At 39.4% G+C, this 26165-nt stretch overlaps 1 protein-coding gene across 2 annotated transcripts in view; it reads left to right on the top strand.

The window, feature by feature from the left end:
- LOC123363974 (MDM2 binding protein) overlaps positions 1-26165 on the top strand; it is a 60582-nt gene that overhangs the window by 1589 nt on the left and 32828 nt on the right. For both annotated transcript variants that reach the window (XM_045005647.1, XR_006576958.1), the window contains exons 2-11: positions 1180-1260; positions 4612-4685; positions 4785-4936; positions 12938-12996; positions 15519-15663; positions 17144-17261; positions 18000-18134; positions 19137-19231; positions 22420-22492; positions 25361-25478. In XM_045005647.1, coding sequence (XP_044861582.1) covers positions 1180-1260; positions 4612-4685; positions 4785-4936; positions 12938-12996; positions 15519-15663; positions 17144-17261; positions 18000-18134; positions 19137-19231; positions 22420-22492; positions 25361-25478 — 1050 coding nt within the window. The remainder of the gene's footprint in view (positions 1-1179; positions 1261-4611; positions 4686-4784; positions 4937-12937; positions 12997-15518; positions 15664-17143; positions 17262-17999; positions 18135-19136; positions 19232-22419; positions 22493-25360; positions 25479-26165) is intronic.

Raw genomic sequence — 26165 nt, 5'->3', positions numbered from 1 at the left:
AAGCTTATGCTCAAATAAATTTGTTAGTCTCTAAGGTGCCACAAGTACTCCTCGTTTTTTGCTGATACAGACTAACACGACTACCCCTCTGAAACCTTTTTGTGGTTTTGTTTTTTCATTCGTAGATTAATTCATAGATTCTACGGCCAGAAGGGAGCATTGTAATCATCTAATCCAGGGTTGGGCAAACTATTTGGCCACATTGGGGTTCTGAAACTGTGTGGAGGGCCGGGTAGGGAAGGCTGTGCCTCCCCAAACAAACAGCCTGGCCCCCACCCCCTATCTGCTCCCTCCCACTTCTCGTCCCCTGACTGCCCCCCTCAGAACCCCCGACCCATCCAACCCCCTTTGCTTCTTGTCCCCTAACTGCCCCTTCCTGGGACCCGCCACCCCTAACCACTCCCCCAGGACCCCACCCCCTATCCAAACCCCTGGCCCCGACCATGCCCCCCAGAACCTCCGCCCCATCCAACTGCTCCCTGTCCCCTGACTGCCCCCCTGGACCCTCTGCCCCTTATCTACCCCTCACTTCCTGCCCCCTTACCATGCTGGTCAGAGCAGCAGGACTGACAGCTGCGCTGCCTGGCTGGAGCCAGCCACGCCGCTGCACTGCCTGGCAGGAGCTCGCAGCCCCGCTGCCCAGAGCGCTGGTGGCACGGCGAGCTGAGACTGAGGGGGAGGGGAGACAGCAGGGGAGGGGCCAGGGGCTAGCCTCCCCAGCCGGAGCTTAAGGGCCAGGCAGGATGGTCGCATGGGCCAAATTGCCCACCTCTGATCTAGTCTGACCTCCTGTATAACACAATCCATAGAACTTCTCCAAAATAATTTTTAGCGCAGATCTTTTAGAAAAATAATCAGTCTGGATTTAAAAATTGTCAATAAGGAAGAATCCACCCAGACCCTGGGTAAATTGTGGCAAGTAGAACTTTCTTATAGGTAGGGAAGTGCAAGCTCCCATGATATTGCTCTTGTGAGTTCTCTTCCTGATGTGTGTCAACATCTGTCAGGCCTCAAAACAGGCTCTTCTTTGCATATCCTTTCAAGGCACACTCTGCTAAACAGACACTCAAGACTAACTGGATCTGTTGGCCTAACTAGCAAGTTTTCTGGCATTTGCAAGAAAGGAAGGAATTGTTTTTGTTTTCTATTAATAGAAACTTGTTTTTTTTTTTTTTGCAGGTATAACTGCTGCAAATGTTTATAACCTTCTGAAAGAAAATTGTAGAACCTTTATAAATGAGGATGTAAGCACGTTCCCAGGTAAATACAGTGGCAAATAGCAATATAAAGGAAATGTAATTGTGGTGGTTGTTTTTTAACCAGGGCTTGAAAAATCATGTGCCCTGGGCAAATAGGAAAGTTTGATGAATGAATGTCATCACTCTCTGCAGAATCTGTGCTTTCATTTTTTTTTAAATCCACAATTAAAGCCATTATATTTGTGAAGAAAATCTTCTAAACGTGAAACAAGTATAACCAATGCAGATTTAGCCAGAGAAAACTCCTGACAGCCACAATGTCTGCTACAGCATGTGGCTTTCCCAAGCGACAACAGGTATTTTCATTGCTGTTCAGAACAGGGCAGTAGTGAAACTGACAAAAATTGAGTCACTTTCAATTTGCTGCTGCTTGGGAAATGGTGAAGTCTTCCCTAGACTTCCCTTGTGCAGGAAGTAGCCAGGTGATTGGGGGTAATGTAAAATAGTAGACACCACCACCCATCTTTGCAGTCAGGAGAAGGAGTTGTTTCAGGGGTATGAGGTGGAACAGAGCGAATGCTTTTTCTCTCTTCTAGCAGTTGATTTAGGGGGTTTCATGTGTTTTAGAAACCTGCGGGCAGGAAGCTAGAATGAAAGATAGGACCTTTAAACAATGTCTTGGGATAGCTGTCTGACAGGAACCCCAGCATTTTCCCTGCCTTGCCCAGCAGCTTAGTGGAGGGAAGTGGGAGGGGACTGCTTCAAATTTGGGCATTGCCAAGACAGTCACATTTCCCTCTCCCACCTGTTTTCCATATTTTTCTCTGGCTAATAGGCTTAGTTCTCTAGATATTAGGTGTTCGTAGAATTTCCAAGCCTGATGGATGAGTGTGGGCAGGAGAAAGAGAGTGAAAGGACTGATGGGATAAGTTGAAAAGGGGAAGTAAGGTATGTAGTGAGATTTTTGTAGTGAGACATTATGTACGGAAAATGAAAGAGGCAGACACAAAAGGTGGGTGGAAGGAGAAAAGAGGAAATGGATACAGAGGACAACTCAAGAAAAGATTATGATTTATCATCGGGAAGAAAGCAACTGGAGTGAAGCTAGGAAGGGAAAGAGGGGTAACACATGCAAGAGAGATGTAGTAAGTTCCAAAGAGCTTGTCAAACTATCTAGCTGTCAGTATTTTTGCTAAATAGTATTTGAGCAAATTCCAGTGAAACGTGTTGAATAATATAGTCAAATTATTTTTCTGCTTTTTCAGTAAAACCTAGCGGTAAGCTACATCATAAAAAAGTATTAAATAGAACATTGACAATATTATAGTTAAATACAGTACACACTATGTTTTATTCCTTCATTTGTAAAGGTAAAGCTTGTGTGTGTGTGAAACAGTACTTTCTTGGGAGTCAGAGACTGTGGAATCAACTTCCACATGAACTAAGGACCATTGTAAACCTCACACTTTCTGCTCTAAGGCAAGGCTCATCTCTTTGATTTTGTCTTCTTTAACATAAATACATAGACATGTACACTTAAAAAATAGTAAACCCTACCACATTCCACCACAAACACTTCTTCCACGGGGAAATGATAGAGAAGAAATAAAATGTGACAGATTTTATTCACATTTCTTAATCTACTACTGGAAGATGCTTGAATACTGTATTGATGAGCGTGGTATAAGAATCTGTATGGAATCCAAGATATGTGGCTTTGGGTAGTAGGAAATGTGGTCTCTCAGGTATTTTTTATTTTGACTCGTAAGTGTCAGGTAAAAAATGGTTGTCCAAAAACTATATTAATCTACAGGATTATGGCTTGTTCCCAGCCGCCTAGATGCTGTGGTTTAGTGGCAGTAAAGTCAAATAGTGTACCTTAGCTAAGGACTGACCCTGTGAGGTGATCTCCCATGATTGGGGCCTTCACTATTATACTTGTGGTCTCAGGTTTATTATTATAAATGATATTCTCTGTGCCCTGGTTCATTTTAATGGATTTAATACCTCTAAAGCTTGCAGAGACATTGTAATGAACATTTGTAAAGTGCTTTGAGATCCTCTGATGAACATATACACATTTCTAAGGTGCCTGAAACTCACTATTTAATTTCAGAGTATTATATTACTGATTTACTTAATCAATAATTAACCTATTAATCTCTGATAGCTGTTGTTTTTGTGTGACTTACATAGCACAATTGTGACCTTACTGAGTACTATGGCTATAGCTTTCTGCGTAGGTCAGGAATGACTGGATTTCAAAACAACTAAACAAAGTAATTTGTTAATTTTCAGGCAAAAAAGTGAATTAATTACTTTACAAAATATAATTAACTGATCTGGATATGCTCTGTTTGTTTATGGCCAGTCCATTACCTCCAGTGGAGAGCTGATGATGAGCCATGAGGAGGGACCCAGCTTTTAAATTAAGCAGTTTGAGAGGAGTTATCAAACCACTGAGCTGGCAATGTTGTTTACTGCTTTAGGGAAGTCACTGCAATGCACTGTATTGTTGATTTAGAGAAAACATTAATCTCTCATTCTATCAGCCATCTGAGCAGGCTGATGAGTGTTGTGATTCAGCTGAGGTATGTGCATAAATTGTGGGAGAGGATAATTGTGAAGAATCAAACTGAGAAATTCTCTTACATTATCCTTGGTACAGTTAGAGGCTCACAAATGACTTAATGCCTGTGGCTTTAGTTGTGATGCCAAAAGAAAACTAATGCTTAAGCAACAGTGGCATATTAAAATGAACATGTTAAGCATGTTTTGCTACAAAACTAAGATGCAAATATGACATTCCAATGCTAGTAACTTTTACCATCTACAGATTCACCACCATTCAGTTTAGTCTGGCATGATTTGCAATTTTTATACATGCCGTACCTATGCTACAATACAGCCATATCGGGGGAACTGATTACAAGGCAGTTGCCCCTATTATTACTGGTAATTAGTTTCAACCAGTCTGGAATGGAATCAATTTGTAGTGTAGACTGGACCTTTAACATAGCTGTAGGCTAAAGCCCCAATATTCTGCACATATACTACAAATTAAGACAATGTTTGTTATTGTGTTCGGGGTAACCATGTTATAACCAGGTTACCTGATAATGGTTGTATTTGTAACATAGACAGGTCCTCAGATGACCAAAATAGAGCCTGCAGTGATAGAGGGCAAATTAGATCCAAAAGAGGAGAGTGGGGGCGGGGGGAGAAAGGCTGTATTTGCCTGTAAAGTTATATATGATTGGGTTACTTAAATTTCTACCTCAAGCAGTAAAGTAAGGTCACAAGTAAAAATCTTAATTTAGAATCTTTGTAAGAAGAAAATGAAATTGAAATAGGAAGAATGGACTGTGTGGTTTGCTTTTGATGTTTTAAAAAATGTCTTATTCCTCTTTAGCATGTTCTGTGGCTGGTGTTCCAGGTATGAGGAAATGGTATTTTGCAAATCAAGTTATATATGATTTCTATCAGGTAAGAAGAAAAACAGTTCTGTAACTCTTCTGCTGACTGTGCAAATTTTGATTAACATAAATCAGCACTTTGACTAATACATTCCTTTTGCTTTATTAGTTTTGTAGTTCTGACTGGGAGGAGATCAATATTGACATGGAGAAAGATGAAAATGAAAACTCTCTCCAAACCAGTATAGAAGAATGCCTGGGTGCTATTCAGAGTTTTGAGGAGGAAGACAGTAGCAGCAGAGAGTCACTGTCACTGATAGAGTATGCTTATTACATTTTTATTGATACATGTAGTGATTCAGATCTGATACAGAACAAGGGAACCAAGGGAACTAATTAGTTCTTTTGATGATAGTTTGTGTCCATTTTAATTAATCAGTAATCCCCCAAAACCTTTAAATCCAAAATTCAGTGTGGTTTTACATGACTCTTAACTTTTATGGAATAACAAAATAAGATATTTTAAAGTAAAGAGTCATGTAAAGCCATGCTGAATTTTGGATTTAAAGGTTTTTCATTAGTTCTAACTGCTGACTTAATTAAGATGCCAAGACAGGCATGAAACATGTCCCCTTTTTGTTCTACATCAAGATGTTTGAACCCGTCAGTTAAACGTAAATATAGGGGATTGATTTTTGTTCTTCATAAGAATTTTGACATAATTTCAAAGTCTCACACAGATGTTTGTTTATGCTTGCTAATCTGTCATTTTACTTCAAGCTGTTCAGTGACTAGAATACCTAATACTTTGCCTGTCTTGAATGATGTTTGTATGCACAGTTAAAATTTTATATTATATTCTCATATTTTATTTCCTTGAAAGGGTTCATTGTGGTGACATGTTCCAGGATTTTCAAAGGAGCCTGAGGCTGTTAGGTGCTCAAATCTCAGTGAAATGAGTGTCTAATATAGCTGGTCAAAAAATATATAGAAATATGTAGAAACGTTTTCAACTGGAGAATGCAGATGGGTCAGAACCAAAACCATTTCATGGGAATGTGCTGACTTTGACCATTGTGTTTGTTTTGACCTTATTGTTTTGATTAATTTAATTGTGTTTTTTATAATAAGTATAACATATTACATTTAATACTAGAGATTGGTTTGACGTTATTGAATCATTTTGTTGATTCCAAATTGAAATTTTTGGAATATTTGTTCCAAGGGAAATTTTGAATTTTGTATTTTTGTTCCAATTCTGAACAAAAACAAATTTTGAAATGTCAGAATTTCTGACAGAACAGAAATTCCTGCTTCCTGTTAGTGCTCATGTCTAACTATTTTAGGTCCCTTTGATAATCCCAGGTATAGCATATAATCTGTTATAATTCTGTTTAGTCTTTATCTTAAAATGATAGAGTGAAAAGAGGTTAAAGTAAGTTTATGGAGAGAACGGAGAGCAAACAAATAAGTAAAACAAGTTTAAATGCATGTTGAAAGCTGAAAAACCTATAAGAACGGCCATACTGGGTCAGACCAAAGGTCCATCTAGCCCAGCATCCTGTCTTCTGACAGTGGCCAATGCCAGGTGCCCCATTGGTAATGAACAGAACAGGTAATCATCATGTGATGCATCCCCTGTCACCCATTCCCAGCTTCTGGCAAACAGAGACTAGGGATACTATCCCTGCCCATCCTGGCTAATAGCCATTGATGGACCTATCCTCCATTAATTTATCTAGTTCTTTTTTGAACCCTGTTATAGTCTTGGCCTTCACAACATCCTCTGGCAAGGAGTTCCACAGGTTGACTGTGCGTTGTGTGAAAAAATACTTCCTTTTGTTTGTTTTAAAACTGCTGCCTATTAATTTCATTTGGGGACCCCTAGTTCCTGTGTTATGAGAAGGAGTAAATAACACTTCCTTATTTACTTTCTCTACATCAGTCCCAGTCTTATTAATCTCTCCTCAAACGGCAGCAGTTCCATACCCCTTATCATTTTTGTTGCCCTTTTCTGAACCTTTTCCAGTTGCAATATATCTTTTTTGAGATGGGGCGACCACATTTGCATTCAGTATTCAAGATGTGGGCATACCATGGATTTATATAGAGGCAATATGATATTTTCTGTCTTATTATCTATCTCTTTCTTAATGATTCTCAACATTCTGTTCACTTTTTTGACTGCCGCTGCACATTGAGTGGATGTTTTTACAGAACTATCCACAATGACTCCAAGGTCTTTCTTGAGTGGTAACAGCTAATTTAGACCCCATCATTTTATATGTATAGTGAGGATTATGTTTTCCAATACGCATTACTTTGCATTTATCAACATTAAATTTCATCTGCCATTTTGTTGCCCAGTCACCCAGTTCTGAGAGGTCCTTTTGTAACTCTTCGCAGTCTGCTTGGGACTTAACTATCTTGAGTAGTTTTGTATCATCTGAAAATTTTGCCACCTCACTGTTTACCCCTTTTCCCAGGTCATTTATGAATATGTTAAATAGGACTGGTCCCAGTACAGACTCCTGGAGGACACCACTATTTACCTCTCTCCCTTCTGAAAACTAACCATTTATTCCTACCCTTTGTTTCCTATCTTTTAACCAGTTACCAGTCCATGAGAGAACCTTCCCTCTTATCCCATGACTGGTTACTTTGCTTAAGAGTCTTTGGTGAGCGACCTTGTCAAAAGCTTTCTGAAAATCTAAGTACACTATATCCACTGGATCCCCCTTGTCCACATGCTTGTTGACCTCCTCAAAGAATTCTAGTAGATTGGTGAGGCATGATTTCTCTTTACAAAAAACATGTTGACTATTCCCCAACAAATTATGTTTATCTATGTGTCTGACAATTTTGTTTTATACTATAGTTTCAACCAGTTTGCTGGTAATGAAGTCAGACTTGGCGGCCTGTAATTGCCAGGGTCACCTCTGGAGCCCTCTTTAAAAAGTGGTGTCACGTTAGCTATCTTCCAGTCATTTGGTACAGAAGCTGATTTAAATGATAGGTCACAGACTACAGTTAGTAGTCCTGCAATTTCACATTTGAGTTCCTTCAGAACTCTTGGGTAAATACCACCAGGTCCTGGTGACTTATTACTGTTTAGTTTATTAATTTGTTCCAAAATCTCCTCTAATGACACCTCAATCTGGGACAGTTCCTTAGATTTGTCACCTAAAAAGAATGGCTCAGGTTTGGGAATCTCCTTCACATCCTCAACGGTGAAGACCGATGCAAAGAATTCATTTAGTTTCTCTGCAATGGCCTTATCGTCCTTGAGTGCTCCTTTAGCAACTCGATTGACCAGTGGTCCCACTGGTTGTTTAGCAGGCTTCCTGCTTCTGATGTACGTAAAAAGTTTTTTATTACTTTTTGAGTCTTTGGCTAGCTGTTCTTCAAATTCTTTTTTAGCCTTCCTAATTATAATTTTACACTTCATTTGCCAGAGTTTATGCTCCTTTCTGTTTTCCTCACTAGGATTTAACTTCCACTTTTTAAAGGATGCCTTTTTGTCTCTCACTGCTTCTTCTTTGTTGTTTCGCCACAATGGAACTTTTTTGGTTCTCTTACTATGTTTTTTTTAATTTGGGGTATACATTTAATTTGAGCCTCTATTATGGTGTCTTTAAAAAGTTTCCTTGTAACTTGCAGTGATTTTACTTTTGGTGCTGTACCTTTTCATTTCTGTTTAACTAACTTCCTCATTTTTTGTGTAGTTATCCTTTCTGAAATTAAATGCTACAGTGTTGGGCCATTGTGGTGTTTTCCCCGCCACAGGGACTTTCAGTTTAGTGTATTATGGTCACTATTACCAAGCGGTCCAGCCATATTCACCTCTTGGGACCTGATCTTGTGCTCCACTTAGGACTAAATCAAGAATTGCCTCTCCTCTTGTGGGTTCCAGGACTAGCTGCTCCAAGAAGCAGTCATTTAAGATGTCAAGAAACTTTATCTCTGCATTCCATCCTGAGGTGATATGTACCCAGTCAGTCTGGGGATAGTTGAAATCCCCCATTATTATTGAGTTTTTTGTTTTAATAGCCTCTCTAATCTCTCTGAGTATTTCACAGTAACTATCTCCATCCTGGTCAGGTGGTTGGTAGTCTATCCCTACTGTTATCTTATTATTATTCGAGCATGGAATTACTATCCATAGAGATTCTATGGTATAATTTGGTTCATTTAAGATTTTTACTTCATTTAACTATGCTTTCTTTCACATATAGCACCACTCCCCCACCAGCATGACCTGTTCTGTCCTTCCGATATATTTTGTACCTGGTATTACTGTGTCCCATTGATTATCCTCATTCCACCAAGTTTCTGTGATGCATATTATATCAATATACTCATTTAATACGAGGCACTCTAGTTTGCCCATCTTATTATTTAGACTTCTAGCATTGGCATATAAAGACTTGTCACTTTTTAGCTGCCTGCCATTACATGATGTAATTGAATGAGACTTTTTTTTCATTTGACTGTTTCTCATCAGATCCTACCTGTGTTTTATCTTCCATACTCTCCTGCTTACTAGGATGTAGGGAATCTCCATTTATAGATCCTCCCCGAAGGGATGTCTCTGTCCAAACCATGTGCTCCTCCACACCTGTTGATTTTCCCCCAGCCCTTAATTTAAAAACTATAATATGTGCTAATGTATTAGGGGAAAAAATTTCCACTAAAAGAACCAGTCGGTTATTCTCTGAAACATAGCAGTGTGTCTTCAAATATACTTTTTAAAATCAGGCTTTTAGTTTTTGTATACTCACTTTTGTTGTTCTGATAATAATATACAAAAGTTATTTCCAAGTAACACCAATTATAGGATCTTCACTACAGTATTTTTTTACTTTGTCTACACTGGAGCATTTTGGCGATGCTACCGCAGCTGTAACCCCCAAGCACTTGGGTAGGTGCCATGTGTCTACACTCACAACTTTTCCTAAGAGTGCACTGACATTCATACCACTGTTGTTATTTCACTTACTCTGAGCAAAGATAAACACAATTACATCCTCCACTGGGTCCCTCTGCACCATCGTAACACCAGCATGGCCTGAACATGACAGTTGCAATAGTGCAGTTGGTTCTCACAGTACTACTCCACAATGTTCTTGCCCACAGTTCAGTGACATCTCTGATAGGTCTCTTTCACTTGTCTATTCACACTCCATCTCCTCTATGTAGGCCAGAGAGCAGCTGAGGTAGTACTCATCTGATCTTGGCTCGGCTTTTCACTTGCTTTTCCCATTTTCTCCCACTCCTTGTTTTCAAAGGCACAGAGTCCTAATACTAGCAAAACTTCATTTTAGGTGTTTTCCTTTGGCTTTTTAACAATGTATAATCTGCATAATAAAGCTTTTGTATAGTTGAAACGTGTTAGAACTCCAACAATAAACTTTTAAAAGAGGAAGTGGTTATGCCTCGTGGGGAGCCAAGCAGGCTCTCTTCCATGACAACAAGGCTTTCACCGTTCCCCTCACAACATCTTAGTGGAGATACAAAAGAGAAGGAGATGGTTAATCCAACAATAATAACTAGGGCCCTACCAAATTCACCGTACATTTTGGTCAATTTCACGGTCATAGGATTTAAAAAATCATAAAATTTCATGATTTCAGGTATATAAATCTGAAATTTCATGGTGTTGTAATTGTAGGGGTCCTGACCCAAAACAGAGTTGTTGGGGGGGTGTTGGTACTGCTACCCTTACTTCTGCTTGTGAACATAAGAACATAAGTTAGAACATAAGAACGGCCGTACCGGGTCAGACCAAAGGTCCATCTAGCCCAGTATCTGTCTACCGACAGTGGCCAGGTACCCAGAGGGAGTGAACCTAACAGGCAATGATCAAGTGATCTCTCTCCTGCCATCCATCTCCATCCTCTGACGAACAGAGGCTAGGGACACCATTCTTACCCATCCTAGCTAATAGCCATTTATGGACTTAGCCACCATGAATTTATCCAGTCCCCTTTTAAACATTGTTATAGTCCTAGCCTTCACAACCTCCTCAGGTAAGGAGTTCCACACGTTGACTGTGCGCTGCGTGAAGAAGAACTTCCTTTTATTTGTTTTAAACCTGCTGCCTATTAATTTCATTTGGTGACCCCTAGTTCCTGTATTATGGGAATAAGTAAATAACTTTTCCTTATCCACTTTCTCAACATCACTCATGATTTTATATACCTCTATCATATCCCCCCTTAGTCTTCTTTTTTCCAAGCTGAAGAGTCCTAGCCTCTTTAATCTTGCCTCGTATGGGACCCTCTCTAAACCCCTAATCATTTTAGTTGCCCTTTTCTGAACCTTTTCTAGTGCTAGAATATCTTTTTTTGAGGTGAGGAGACCACATCTGTACACAGTATTCGAAATGTGGGCGTACTATGGATTTATATAAGGGCAATAATATATTCTCAGTCTTATTCTCTATCCCCTTTTTAATGATTCCTAACATCCTGTTTGCTTTTTTGACCGCCTCTGCACACTGCGTGGCATCTTCAGAGAACTATCCACGATGACTCCAAGATCTTTTTCCTGACTCGTTGTAGCTAAATTAGCCCCCATCATGTTGTATGTATAGTTGGGGTTATTTTTTTCAATGTGCATTACTTTACATTTATCCACATTAAATTTCATTTGCCATTTTGTTGCCCAATCACTTAGTTTTGTGAGATCTTTTTGAAGTTCTTCACAATCTGCTTTGGTCTTAACTATCTTGAGTAGTTTAGTATCATCTGCAAACTTTGTGGTAGCGCTGCCTTCAGAGGTGGGTAGTTGGAGTGGGGTGGCTGCTGTCTGGGAGCCCAGCTTTGAAGGCAGAGCTTCCGCCAGCAGTAGCGCAGAAGTGGTATGGTACTGTCACCCTTACTTCTGCGCTGCTGCCAGCGGAGCTGGGTCCTCAGTCAGCAGCTGCCATTCTCTGGCCACCCAGCTCAGAAGTAAGGGTGGCATGGTATTGCCACCATTACTTCTGGGCTGCTGCTGACAGGGCGCTGCCTTTAGAGCGGGCATCTGGCCAACAGCCACTGCTCTCTGGCTGTCCAGCTCTGAAGGCAGCACCGAAGTAAGTGTGGCAATACTGCAACCCCCCCAAAAATAACCTTGCGACCCCACTGCAAATCCTTTTTGGGTCGGGATCCCCAATTTGAGAAACGCCGGTCTCCCTTGTGAAAGCTGAATAGGATAGGGTAAAAGTACACAAAAGACCAGGTTTCACGGTCCATGATGCGTTTTTCATGGCCACGAGTTTGGTAGGGCCCTAATAATAACTAAAAATCCAAAAAGCAAAACAGCTATATAACAAAATATGAACTCATGAACGTAATCACAAGAAAGAGTAGTAGGAACACAAGCTTCTTGCCTCCTCAAGTATGATCACTCCAAAAAGGGGATGCTCTCTCTTGCAAAAATCAGGATGCTAGATCTAAATTGATTAATTGTAACACAACATTTGCTCAGGTGACTTGAATTCAGAGAAGAGCTTATGAAAAAAATCCCCAAACACGTATCTTCTAAAGAACAAATTACAAATCTTGATAGTGAGGAAATGGCAGCATAGAGCCCAGGTTGTTAACATATAAAGTAGTTGGCATTCTAGAGATATTAGGGGTTTTTTTTACTTTAAAGGGAATCAATTGACTATACTTTTTTTCTGGCTGTTTGAAATCTTAGATACTTACATTCCTAGAGTTTTTAAGTTTAAAATCTAGACTTTTAGGTAGTGAAGGCATAAATGGTGTATGTTCTTGTGCTGTCCCTTGTACCAAGATAAGGCATGCCTTGCATGTTTCTTCTGGAAAATAAGATTAAACATGTAAATATAGTAGATGCTATTGTAATAGATAAATGTGCAGTACTGAGAATGAAACTTCTCATATTAAATGTAAGTAGTAAAATACATAGAATGGGTAGTTATCCATTACTGTTAATATGTTGATAGCTATAGTACTACACAGCAGAAGATTGTAAAAAGCTGTAAATGAAGCTGAAGATTTTACCTTTGGTTACTTGCTTTGAGAGGCAGCATAGACTAGTGGACAGAGCTGGGAGCCAGATACTCTTGAATTCTAAACTCAGTTCTATCACTGACTCTGTGGCCTTGGAGAAATCACTTAACCTATCTGCCTTTGTTTCTCTGTAAGTAAAATGGAAATGTCAGTGATTCCTTGCAGGGTTAATATGATGGTTGCTTAGTGCTTTGAAGATGTAGTGTACTTTCATAAAGTGCTAAATATCATTACTGGTAATTAAGTTCTGGATAATTTTGTATATAAACTTTTTCAATCTGGTAACCCTCTTTAATTTCAGTGTCTATGAAGAATCTGCAGAGAGTCTACATCAGTTATCGGACAAGCTCCCTGCTCCTGGTAATTTCACAAACTTGTGTTTATCTTGAAGGTCCCTGTTCTGAGGAGCTTGCAGTCTAAGGACAGATAGTTAGACACACGTTAAGAGAAGGGGAGCAGCAACTGAGGAATTTTGAAATGTCAGCTAGTTTCAGTCTAGGTGGCATTGCAGAAGTGGGTACTTCAGGGACTTAAACATGGACAGGGTACTTGCCTTGTGAATAAGCTCAGAGAGGTTGGACCATGCATGTGGTGTGGAAGAAGTGATGGAGGTAACTGACTGTGAGAAAGCGGATGGAGTTGAGAACATTGACAGAAAGGGGGTGGAGCTGTGTAGAAGCTCAATGTGTGAGTAGGGAGGAGGCATTATAGAGAGTTTTGAAGCTTAAATTTTATTCACTAGCTGATGGGTGGTGTGGGGTGTCAATGGAGAAATCCAAAGGAGAGTAATGTTCAAATCGACAGGCAAGGAAAATGACTGGACTGAAGTGAGCAATGTGGGTTTTTTTTTTTGGGAGGTCAGAGTGGAGGATGTTGCAGTGGTCAAAGCAGAATATAGAAGGCCTGAATGGCAGATTTCACTGTGGGGGATAGAAAGAAAAGTATACACCTTGGAGATGTTGAGGAGGATGAAACGAGACAGTCTGGTTGCGTGGGGCAAGGGAGAAGGAGGAGTCAAAAATAACCTGTATATCATTGACTTGAGTCACAGGGCTGGAGTTGTTGGGGGCTGGAGTTTAAGGGCTGGAGTTGTTGATGGTGATAGAGAAGGGAGGGAAGTAGAGAACGTTTGGGAGAGAAGATAATGCGTTTTGGTTTTCCTGTGAAGCATAAGCTAATGACAAGACATCAAAGAGGAGAAGCTAAAGCAGGAGTCGGAATCCTACGGCACGACTGCCAGTGGTGGCACGCAAGCCGATTTTTAATGGCACGCCGAGGTCCTGGCCCCCGGCCCCACTCAGCCCACTGCTGGCCTGGGTGAAGGGAACCCCAGGCTGGCAGTGGGCTGAGCGGAGCCAGCGGCTGGAACCCCGGCTAGCAGGAGCCGGTGGCTGGAACCCCAGACTGGCAGCGGGCTGAGCAGGGACCGGCAGCCAGAACCTAGAAGTGAAAGCAAATGGGAGCGTGCATGCTCGGAGCTGGCCGATGCTGGGGCACTCCGCTGCGGCTGGAGGCACGGCGTGTGGTGCGCTACCAGCTGGGGTCCTGCTGGCTGCCAGAACTCTCCGGCAGGCTGGCGCTGGTGGCCCTGTGCACACGACTAAGCAGCAGGCAGTCAGACAAGTCAAAGGGGCCAGCGGGACATGCAGTGGAAGTGTCTGCGTCCCAGCCTGTCCTGCTGCTCCTCTCTCGCCACTGTGGCTGGATACCAGGTCACTACAGGCACGTGCCATCCCTGCGGCGTGCACAGCTGCGGCCTCTCGGTGGGGAGGGAACAGCAGCCAGGGGGTCTTCTGCCACTGTCCCCCATTTGCCTGCAGATGCAGTGCCGCCACACAGCTGGCCCACAGCTCCCTTGGCAGGAACAGGAACAGCATGGGGCAGGGACCCATCCACCATCCAGGTGACCTGGCTGCAACCGGGACTGTCCCAGGCCAGTCCCAAGCCCTCCCTCTCCCCCTCCTACACACACACACCAACCCCCTGTCCTGAGCCCCTCATGCCACTCAACCCTGACTCCTGCACCCCCCATGCTCCTAGCCCTGACTCTGCATCATCCACATCCCCACCCCCTGTCCTGAGCCCCCCGCACCCCAGCCCCCTGCCCTGAGTGTTCCCCCCCACACCCACACGTCCCCAGCCCCTGAGCTCCTCCCCCCGAGGGGGGTTGCAATAGGACAGTACTTGTAAGAAATGTAAGCTACTTTCACCCCTGCTGGAACCCCAGACCAGCAGCGGACTGAGCGGAGCCAGCGGTGGGCTGAGCGGCTCATCCCACTGCTGGTCTGGGCTTCTGGCCGCCGGTCCCACTCAGCCCATTGCCAGCCTGGGGTACCGGCAGCTAGCCCAGGGCTCTGCTCCTGGCCTCGACCCAGCGCTCTTCAGTCACCCCGTGCTGTAGCCCGCATTGGAAAACTCAGTAAGGAAAAGCGAGGGCAAGGATCACACTAAACTGATAAGATCTGCATTTTAATTTTATTTTAAATGAAGCTTCTTAAATATTTTTAAAACTTTATTTACTTTAAATACAATAGTTTATTTATATAATATAATATAAATTATAGAGAGAGACCTTCTAAAAACGTTAAAATGTATTACCGGCATGCAAAACCTTAAATTACAGTGAACTTGGCACACCGCTTCTGAAAGGTTGCCTACCCCTGTGCTAAAGAGAGAGGCTGAAATTCCAATAGCAGTGTTTTAAATCTTGTTCCTACATTTCTTGATTCTGCCCCTTTAACATACCTGATCACAATCAACAGTAAAGCATATTTCCTTAGAATGGTTTATAAATTTGTCTTACTCTTTAAAATGAGATGAGTGCTTGGCTCTACAATGTCATAGTATCCCATTAATTTGCATCGTATGTGTTTTATTTACAGGAAGAGCCATGGTTGATGTAATACTACAGTCTGCTGAAAGAGATGCCCCCAAGTTAAAAGACTGCTTACCTGCTGTTGGTGCCCTGAAACATCTGAAAGAATGGCATTCTGCAAAAATCACTATAGCAACAAATGACTATAAAGGGTAAGATTTTTTTAATTGTTCAAGCAGGTGCATTATTTGTTTTGCATCAACATACACTACTGTTTTTAAATAAAGCTTATGAAATGTCTTAGTTCTTGACTGATATTCTTTAGGAAAGTATGGATTTCTCTCTTAGAGAAGAGGAGGAGCTATCCAGACAATTCTATTGCTGTAAATACATGCTTTCAGCAAAGGGGCCGACAGAAATGCAAGCATTTAAAATGCCCCTAATTTCTACGGCACAGTATATAAATATATTTGATCTCATTTTACTTAACTTTCCCCCATATATCTAGTTTTCCCTGATATCCTGGCTTCATTTGACATTACATATTGTCTAAAGTTAATATATTACAACACACACAATTATTATTGATTAACTTTGAATCTGGGTTTGTAATTTTTATAAAATGGGTATCAAGATGGTGTTTTTGTCTTTTGAAGTTAAGACTATTGGCTTGAATATTTTTAATTACACACAAGTTTGCTGATTGCCTATTACTCTCCCACCTAGTCAGCTCAGTGTAAAATATAGAATGACTTTGGATATGTTTTATTTTTAATCACAAGTTTAACCACAAGTAGCTGCTTTTTTCCCCATGAAGAGAATTGGGACCTAGAGTAGAGGTGCCTAAGCTTTGTGTCCAATAAGTAGGCTCAATTCTCCATTGTCTTGCTGTCATTTGCCATAACCATGTACTTTCTTTCAAATCCAAGCCTGGAATTTGGGACAGAGGGTTAATCCCATAATATGTTACAGTGCTTGAGATCTGGTCAACAAAATTGTGATTAAAACAAGGAAACTAAATGCATAGTCCTGAAATAAATGCCTGTAGCTAGAGAAAATATTTACTTGTCATAAGACACCTGCTAGTACACACAGAGGGAGATGAAAAACTATCATGATCAATTTATCATAATGGAAAATTCCTTCCTGATTTCAAGTATAGCAGTCAACACTTCCCTGTGCAACCTGCTTCGGATCAAGTAGGCTTAGCTCCGTGCTGTACTGCATATCCCTTATGATAATGAGGCAACCTAGTCCTGCTCTTACAACATGGAACAAGGGTAGGGAGATCCTCTAGTTGGCAAGAGAAGCCAATGTCTTCCCTTTCCATCCATGCCTCCTTATTCCCCTTAGTACACAGAGATGGCCAATAGTAGGACGTGCAGACCACAAGACTGCTAATTACAAACCGACTCATTTTGCCAAGCCAGCCATTGCTCGATACATGCCAATGCACCCTACTGTCATCTTTGTGGAACATGGAAACACCTTCCCCTGCAGAAGGGGGCGCCAGCATTTCTGTAAGAGTTTGTACTTTTCAGAGTACAAAGTTTTACTTATTTGTCTGCGTTTACATATTTTCTGGTCTGTTTATTGCTAAGATTTAGTAAATACATTGGATTAAACTGCATAGCATGTTAATCTGTAAAACTAGATGAAATGAGATTCATTATTTTTTCTTTACATTTACAGTAGCTGGCAAAAAATTGCAGACTACCTATCAGCAGATGTTGTGGCTTCAGATAATCTAATAAATATTATTGATTCAAAAGAGCTGTGGAGAGGAGAGATTCAGATATGGGAAAGAAAGGTAAATTAATTTTTTCTAGTTTTGGTTAACTTTGTTTAGGTTCACTGTGTACGTATGCTGCATGAAATTGTTATGGGATACATACTTTATTATAAATGCTTAAGCTTCATTCTTTCTTCAGAATTTTTTAACAATCTAATTATATAGGAACAAGTATTAATAATTAACACTTTTTTTTAAAACAGAGACCGTACAAGCTGATTTTTTTTGTTTATAACTTATATTATAACTAAACTGTGGAGTTTCATGGTTTAGGGGCCTAACTTTTTACCCTCTTTACCTTAGGTTTGTGTGTGTGTTTTTTTAAGCCAAATCTTTTGTTGTTCATGACAAACCATTATCCTCTTTCTGTGCTATTTTGTAGTACTCAGATGAAACCCCACATCTAGCACTTGTGCAAAAGCAGCAACCATTCAACTGTAGAAGACAGTACTTGTGTTTGCAATGTCTTAATCTTGAGCACATTACCTGGTTACCCAACCCTAATATTATTCCTACTCAGTTGTTTGTTGAAATCTGTTGGGCCATATCCTTTTAAAGTAATTGTATATCTAATTGACTGAAAAAAAATGGGTTTATTAAAATAAGGCTTTGCTTTATGTAAACTTTATTTCATCTTCATCTGCTAGTTGCACCAAATGCTTGATATGCAAGAACATGAGAATTTTTCTAATCTAATTCATCTAATTAACATCAGGCTTTATATCTGTCTTTTTAAAAATATTCTATTTTCTTTAGTTTGGATTTGAAGTTAGGTTTCCAAAATTTTGTATAAAGAGTGTCTCAGCCAAGCCTTTCAGCACATCGTATTTGAATACTTGCTTCACTGCCAAGAAAACAGCACAATCAAAGACTACTAATATTTTGCCAGAGGTAAGTTCTGTGTTTGATCTTTCTTTGTACTACAATAAGTCACTTTTTTTTTAACCTTTCTGAGAAAATTAATAATGAGGGAAGTGGTAGTCAGGATTCAAAAACAAATATAAAAGTACTGACTCTGTAACGTACATCTCTTAAGGCTTATCTTGTTCATATTTTTATCTGGATAGTATCAGTGATATTTGATCTAATTATATGTCTAAAATATAATACTACGTTCTCAAAGTAGAAATGAAAAATTATTCTGATTTCTTAGCTTTCAAAAAATTTAATGTTAAATACTGCTGTAGCATGTTGAAGCATATATTCATTTATTTATTTGTATTATTGGTGGAAAATAATATAAAAACTCCTTTAATGTAACTACATATATGAATTTTAATAGTTTTTTACAGTTAAAGCTTCTAAATATATTTTGTCATTAATTGTATGGTCTTGAATGATTTTTATTTGTAGTATCTGAGGGAAGATCGGCTCAGAAGCAGCCCTGCACATATTATTTCATATGCATATGTGTATTCTACAGGGCCGGCTCCAGGCACCAGCAAAGAAAGCAGGTGCTTGGAGAGGCCAATGGAAAGGGGAGGCACGTCCGGGTCTTCGGCGGCAGTGCCTCTCGGAGCGAAGGACCCACTGCCGAAGAGTGAAGGGATCGTGGCTTTATCTTCTTTTCTTTTCTTTTTCCCCCCTCCCCCCGCTCCACTTTGCCACTTGGGGCAGCAAAAAAGCTGGAGCCGGTCCTGGTATTCTAAGGAATCTATTGGAAGAATCGTTTTAAGCACCTTCCATAAGTTTGCCCTTTTAAGATGTTTAATTATCTTTTAATTTGACTATATTGCAAAACCTTCCTCTCTTTCTCACCCCCATTTCCCTACTTCAAATGTGTTCCTAAATAAGGACCCAGTTCAGCAAAGCACTTAAAGCAAGTGATAAAGTCCCATTGAAATAATATCCAAAATATAAAAGTTACAAATTCTGAATTTAATTTCTTTTCAGGTTTTTCATTATTATGGTCCTGTGTTAGAATTCATGCGGCTGGTGATGCTCTCAGATCTGCCATCCTATTTTGTATCAGATCTTGAATTTGAGCTGTATCCTTTTGTTTCAAAGCTCATCTCTCTCTCTCTCTCTCTCTCTCTCACTCACACCCCCCACACCCACACACCCACCCCCGGTGTTTGCAAATGGGGGGGGGGAGAGAACAGGGGCTATGGTGGGTTACCTTAATTTGCTAAATTTATGATGTATATTTAGTTATGTCAAAGGTGCCTAGATTATATAGACAGGCACCTTTTAGCGCTTTTATAAAACTAAATAAATAAAATAAAGATGCATATTAATATTATTAAACTATTTTTCTGATTATACCACCAATTACGTCAAGTACTGCGTAGTATATAAGCTGATGTGAGACTATGGTAATATTTATCTTTCTATAGAATAGTGACACTTCTCTTATTATAGAAATCTGTGATTTAAAAAAAAACAAAAAAGCTTTCAAAATATCTCTCCGGGTGCATGAAGGTTTTAACATATTTGCAATTTCCTGAGAATGTTTAATAAGATCTAATTATGAATAGGTGATATTAGAACTGGAATGTCTAATGAAAATTTTTCCCCATATGGAGGATTTTAGGTAAAATAAACTATATTCAAGTGATTCAGAGTTAAAATTGAAGCTAGAGCAGATGCAGAATATCTTCATATCTGAAACACTTTCCTTAAAGACACAACTTTCAGCTCATTTAACACACTTTTTTTTTGCAAGCAGCATAAAATATATATAAACTTTTCCTGATCAAATGTATATTTTATGGCATGAGTTTGAACTACTTATTGAACCTTGCAGCCCTCATGGTGTGCACCTAATATTTGTAATTCAATAACTAGGAGGGGGAAAGGAATCTTAAATACTAAATGCATTCTCATGTGCTAACAAGAATTTTGTTTAAGGAGAACATAGACTAAATTTACTATAGTTATAAAGAGAGGGCTTAAAATAACACCAGCGTAGTCAGAGGTTAAATGTATCCCTCTTTGGAAGTGCCTTTCTGCAGCCCCCAGTGGCCTGGAGTAGTGAACCGTGGCCAGTGGGACCTGCGATCGGCTGAACCTGCAGACGTGGCAGGTAGACAAACCGGCCCGGCCTGCCAGGGGCTTTCCCTGAACAAGCAGCAGCCCTAGTTTGAGAACCACTGATTTGGACTGTACTATATATAAAAAAAGTGAGAAATTCCTCCCACTCCCAAGCTTTTCAGAATACAGAATTACAAGTATATTAATTTATACTTTTCTGTTACATTGGAACTGACATCTGTGGCAGTTCTGTTGTGAACTGGAGGCAGTATTGTAGCTCTAAGGGTATGTCTGCACTGCAAAAAAACAAAATAAAACCCCAAACAAAAAGTAACTGTGGCAATGAGTCTCAGAGCCCAAGTCAACTAACTTAGGTTTGCGCTGTGAGGCTAAAAATAGCAGTGTAGATGTTTGGACTCGGGCTGGAACCTGGTGAGAGTGGATCCTAGAATCTGCGCTCTAGCCCAAGTACAAAGCTCTGTAGCACGAGCCCAAATCAGTTGATCCAGGCTCCGAGACTTACTGCCACGGGTCTTTTTTTTGCAGTGTAGGCATACCCTTTAGTTTGCTGGGTTAATAGACCATAATACTCTATATAGATTGTGCCTAGGAATATTTACATAAATTTAAAAGACATTTACCTGATAGAGAAGCCTCCATCCATAGTAGTAATTATCCCTACATATAATAAAAGGAAAAAGATGATGGATTAGTTTGTGACATGCAAATAGCATGGTCAGAGGTAGGCAAAAAGCCCTGTCTTTACAGCCTGCTTAAATAAAGTAAACTTCACAGCCTTATGAAGTTTGTCATACTTAGTTTTGGAAGTGGAGGTATAAAGTGCACTTGAAGAAACACACTGTCTAATGCCATGATAAAATTAAACAAATAAACTTAGCACGCATAGTTGGGCTAAGAGGTTGAAACAAAGAGGGTCATGCAGCTATTTGTAAGATGAAGAGGAGAGGGGGGTATTTTGCTAGGCACTCCTATTTTGTTATACTGACACTCCACTAATGTTGAGCTTTTCTGCCTTAAGTGGTTTTAGTATGTATAGCTTATTTCAGTGTGTAGAGACACTTTTACACAAAATGTGTATAATTTAAAGGGAATGGATAGCTAAGGAGCCCTTTATCCTCTAGCACACAAGTTAAAATATCATTCAGACCAGCACTTACTTCAGTTGATACCATCAGTCTGATTCTAATGCTGCTAATCAAATGCCTTTCAGAACTAAGAGGTGATGTTTTTATCATACAGAAGGATATTCCATGCACTGTTAAATCAGTACACTTAAAAACAGAGAAATTGAGGAAGAGGAAGAGAATGCAGTATTAAATATAATTGTCCCTCTCATTAAAGCCCCCAGTAAAGTACAAATATCACTGTAGTCAAAATGCAAATACCCATCTTAAACTGAACCCATTCATTATAATGAACAGCTTTCTGTAAAGGACACACCAGGAATCATTCACTCACATATGTTGAGCACACCAGAAAGGAAGAACATAAAAATACAAATCTAATCTGTTATCAAGGTCTGTGGGATATATCATTCTATAGTTTAACCACTTTTCTTTAAGACTTCATGAGTAGAGGCCTGTCAATACCTCAAAGGATTAGATCCTAAATGATTATCTCAATACTATCACCTGCTATTTTGGTGGTGAAAGATGGATCTCAGATTTTGTTCCAAAGAACAACAACAAAAAAGTAAAGAGAAACACAAGAAGGCAACTCACCATCCAGGTGGTATGAATTGTGCTGGTGCCTGGAGTGCCTCAGTTATGACAGTATATCTGTTGCTTTATAGAAGTTATCAATCAAATCTGCATTCAGTGGGAAGTTGTAAGAAATTCAGGATATATAGTCATGAAATAAATCATTAACTATCATAATGGTAAGAGATTCAATAAACTATATAATAATTTGCTCCTACATGGTTACTTGAAAGCTTTCAATAAATATGCTGTATATCATAACATATATTTACAAAATGCCTGAGTTAGTGTATTACCGCATCTGATACGGAGAATTTATTCTTTATAATGCTTTGACAATAATGAGGACTGTGTTGGTGGTTTAGTTTGTATTTAGGTGGATTGAAATGTTTCTTTATGCAGAATATGATCATACCATAATTTATAAAATAGGAACAGGTAAAAGTATTTGAAGATGTGGCTCCTTAAACCTTTCTATACAGGAACTTGACAAGAAACAATATCAATGAAAAGTCTACACTGCTTTTGGACCAGATTTCTTCTCTCTGTGAAAAGGTATAATTTTTATCAACTTGCAGCAATTTTTTTTCAAAATTATTTGTGCATAATCTATTTCAGTATACTTTTAATTTAACACCTAATCTCTGTGGAGCTGCCTCCAAAATTTTCTTCTAGGGCCTTTAGATGTGTGTGTTGTATAGTTTCCAAGAACAGAACTCAAATGCCCATTAAATTGTGAACTTCAGATAAGTTTTGACCTCATAGCACATCTTGATACTCACTCTGAATTCCACTCATCCTCACTCCAATAGCTGTCCTTGTCTGCTCATTTTCATAATTCAGTTTAACCCTTTAACCCTCTTCTGTTCCCACAAATCTTTTTTTTAAGTCCCTTTACAACGAGCCCCCCCGCCCCCTTTTACCTCTGCCTACCTTCATAAACACAAATAGCAGAGTACTCTGAGTAATTTTTTATGTTCTGCAGGGCAATACATTGCACAGATGCTATACTGTTGGGCCAGCCATATCTTCAGTGTATTTGCTGTATTCGTAGATTTTAAGACCAGAAGGGACCATTTGATCATCTATTCCGACCTCCTTTATATCACAGGCCATTACATTTCACTATTTACCTATATGTGGAGCACATTTTGTACAAACTGAGGTAGTGCTTCTAGTGTAAACCTGCCCAAAGTCACTGATTTCCTCGCACTATTGGACATTCTTGTTTCCTAGGGGAATAGGAATAAAAACTGGTGATAGCCTTATCCCTCCATTTCTCACGTTGAATGTTGGTGGTTAGAAATGTCCTCAACAGTGCATTCTAAATGCTGTTGGACAAGCCACTTATTATCTTACCTCTTATTTCTCTAATGCAGAAAACGAGAAAGCATAGTGCATCATTTATTTTGCAGTCCTAGGCTGATGGAGACGTTTTTATTTTTTGCAGATAGTGATTGCAAGAAAAGCCGATATATTTCTATATTATCATTTTTGAAAAATTGAGAACATTGTATAATTTTTGTAGGACAGTGCTTTTAACTCTTTGCTCAGATATAATAGTTATTGCTTTTTCTTGGTACCCTAGCTATGAATAATTATGCAGTAATGTTCATTTGAAAATGCTGTTTGCCTAATTTTTAAGGCAATATAAGTATGTTTACACAGTGTTTCTGATGTTTATAACTCTAATCTACAGTAATCAGAACATTGGCTGCAGTGAGCAAAGTGATATGATTATAGAAAGTTACTCATGTTATAGTGTAGAGTTGTGGTTCCATTCTAAAACCATATTTTTAAGGGTGTACAGTGTAAGTGTTGAAAACTGGTTCCAGTTGTTCAGCTTGATATTTAGGATTTCTGCTAAGGAATGTATTTTCCTCAAACTTCTTCTTCATTTCCTACGAATAAATAGCTTAGTTATTTTAAAAATATACCTGTTCCAAAAAACAAACCACAAGGTTTTTGTGCATTGGTATAACTCAGATAATTATGATGTGTAAAAATGGTATTTAGCAGACGTCAGTTATGTATAGTAACTTTAGTTTTTACTCATAATTTAAAAAATAGCTTTTAGAACATTTCATGCATACTTATTATGATAAACTAGAGATGCTCTGACAATTGTGTGTAATTATCTGTACTAGCAGATTAAAACTGTTCTAAAAGTTTTATATTCAGTCTACTAGATACAGAACAATGCATATTTGAAAGTACATCAGAAACTTGCTGGAAAATGTATTTTTCCTGATACCACAACCTGAATACTCGTGTAAACAAGTATAGTTCTGTTGTTCTCCTTATTACTAATATTTATTGTCCTGAGAGATAAATATTGGCAGAAGCAACAACCAATATCTGAATTTATTTGGAAAACAGAAAATATAAAAAAGATATGTCTTCTCTTGAGAGTGGAGAGTAGCCCACTGTGGCTATTTATTGGGGTACACAATTAATTTCAGATTTTATAATTATATGGAGATATTGTTAGCCTTGCCAGATTTAGGTTGAGTTGAGATTTGCAGTTATAATGTGAATTAAATCTCTGAATCAGGCATGAAACAGAAAATACAGTATATGTGAATCCAGCAGTACTCCATCTCTTAACTTTCCCTTGATTTTAAAAAGCAAACTTTTCACTGTTGGGAATGCTGCTTCTGCTTAACTCAACTCAGCATGATACCAGTAGAGACAAGTCCTGTTTGACAGTGAACAAAAAAAGGAAGGAGTGTCTTTAATAGAAATGTACTTTAATCAGCCTCTAATCAACAGCTAAAGAAGAGGAAATCTCGAGCAGATATAATCTAATCAGATCATGCTATAGGGTTTCAGCCAGTCACCAGCATGAATTAGGAGGGAATCCACCCCTATCCTCCCACCCCCCGTGTATTCTGGGAGGGTTTTCTTTAAATCTCCTTCCTCTGAAGCATCAGGGATGACTACAGCTGGAGATGGTACACTGGTTGGGATGGGCCAGGGCTCTGAGGTGTTGCTGAGCATTCCCCCTCTCAGGTGCTAGGCTGGCCAGTTCTTGCTCAGGGTCTAACTGATTGCCAGAACTGGGTTCGGGAAGGAATTTTCCCCCAGGTCAGATTGGCCGTGACCTTGGGGTTTTTTGCCTTCCTCTGTAGCATGTGGGTGCGAGTCACTTGCCATAATTATCTAGGGATATCTCACATAATTATATCCTTGCCATTGTGGGGGCATCAGGATTGGTTTACCTCCATGCCCTCTATTCTCTGCTTGTGGCACATAATAGCTTAGTCTTATGTGGGTCTCATTTCCATTGTTGGGCTTAATGTGTGAGCAGTGGTGGCCTGTGATGTACAAAGAGGTCAGACTAGATGTTCTAGAGGTCCTTCCTGGCTTTGAACTCTGACTATAGCAGTAATATTGAGTGCACTGTTTTTGCTCTTTCTACAGGTAGGCGCCTTATTTGTTTTGCCTTGCAATGTAAGCAACATGTTGATTCCCTCTCCTGGCCAGCTGAGTACAAAAAAATGGAAGGAACATATGGCCAAAAAACCGAAGGTCATAACCAGTAAGTAATGTATGTATAGGGGTGTTGTGTTTGTGTGCATCAGGAGTATATAATATAAGTAGGCTTGGCAGAATTTGATTTTTATTTTATTTCAACAGATAATATCAATATTTGTTTTTAAGCATTTTTTTCTGATTTTTGTTGATTTTAAATTTTCATAGTTGCAGGAAATTGGTGTGTGTGTGGGTCAGACGATAATTCTTATTCACAGTAGATACGGAGATTCAAAAAATTAAAGCTTTATAACCATTAAAACACAAATTGTCAACATTGCATATCAAAATGTACAAAGTAAATATTCTTAAATTAAACTCTAGTAAGTTCTCAAGCAGAATTTTTCTTTGCCTATCTAAATTTTGATTGTTATTGATTGAAATAGTTTTTTGTGTATATGGTGAAAATGACATTTACCAATAAAAATCTAATCCTTTCAAGCCTAAATATAAAGTTATTAGCACGAATATAGAATAGTTGCATTACTTCAAAATGGAGCTGCACTGGGGTTAGTGACAGTATCTCCATAACATACAAAAGGCTGTAGTTATAAGTTCAACTGTGCTATATGCAGAGCAGAGAAAAATTAAAAATAACCTGTGCAAGTTATGTGGTGGGTCCAGCCAGCTCCGGGATCAGGGGAATGTAAATGTGGCTTAAAGGTACTGTTGTGTGCCAGTCTTCAGGTTCAGC

The sequence above is a fragment of the Mauremys mutica genome, chromosome 2, assembly GCF_020497125.1.
Source record: "Mauremys mutica isolate MM-2020 ecotype Southern chromosome 2, ASM2049712v1, whole genome shotgun sequence".
Taxonomy (NCBI): Eukaryota; Metazoa; Chordata; order Testudines; family Geoemydidae; genus Mauremys; species Mauremys mutica.
Note: the sequence above shows the minus strand (reverse complement) of the source record. Positions and strands in the feature narration are given on the sequence as shown.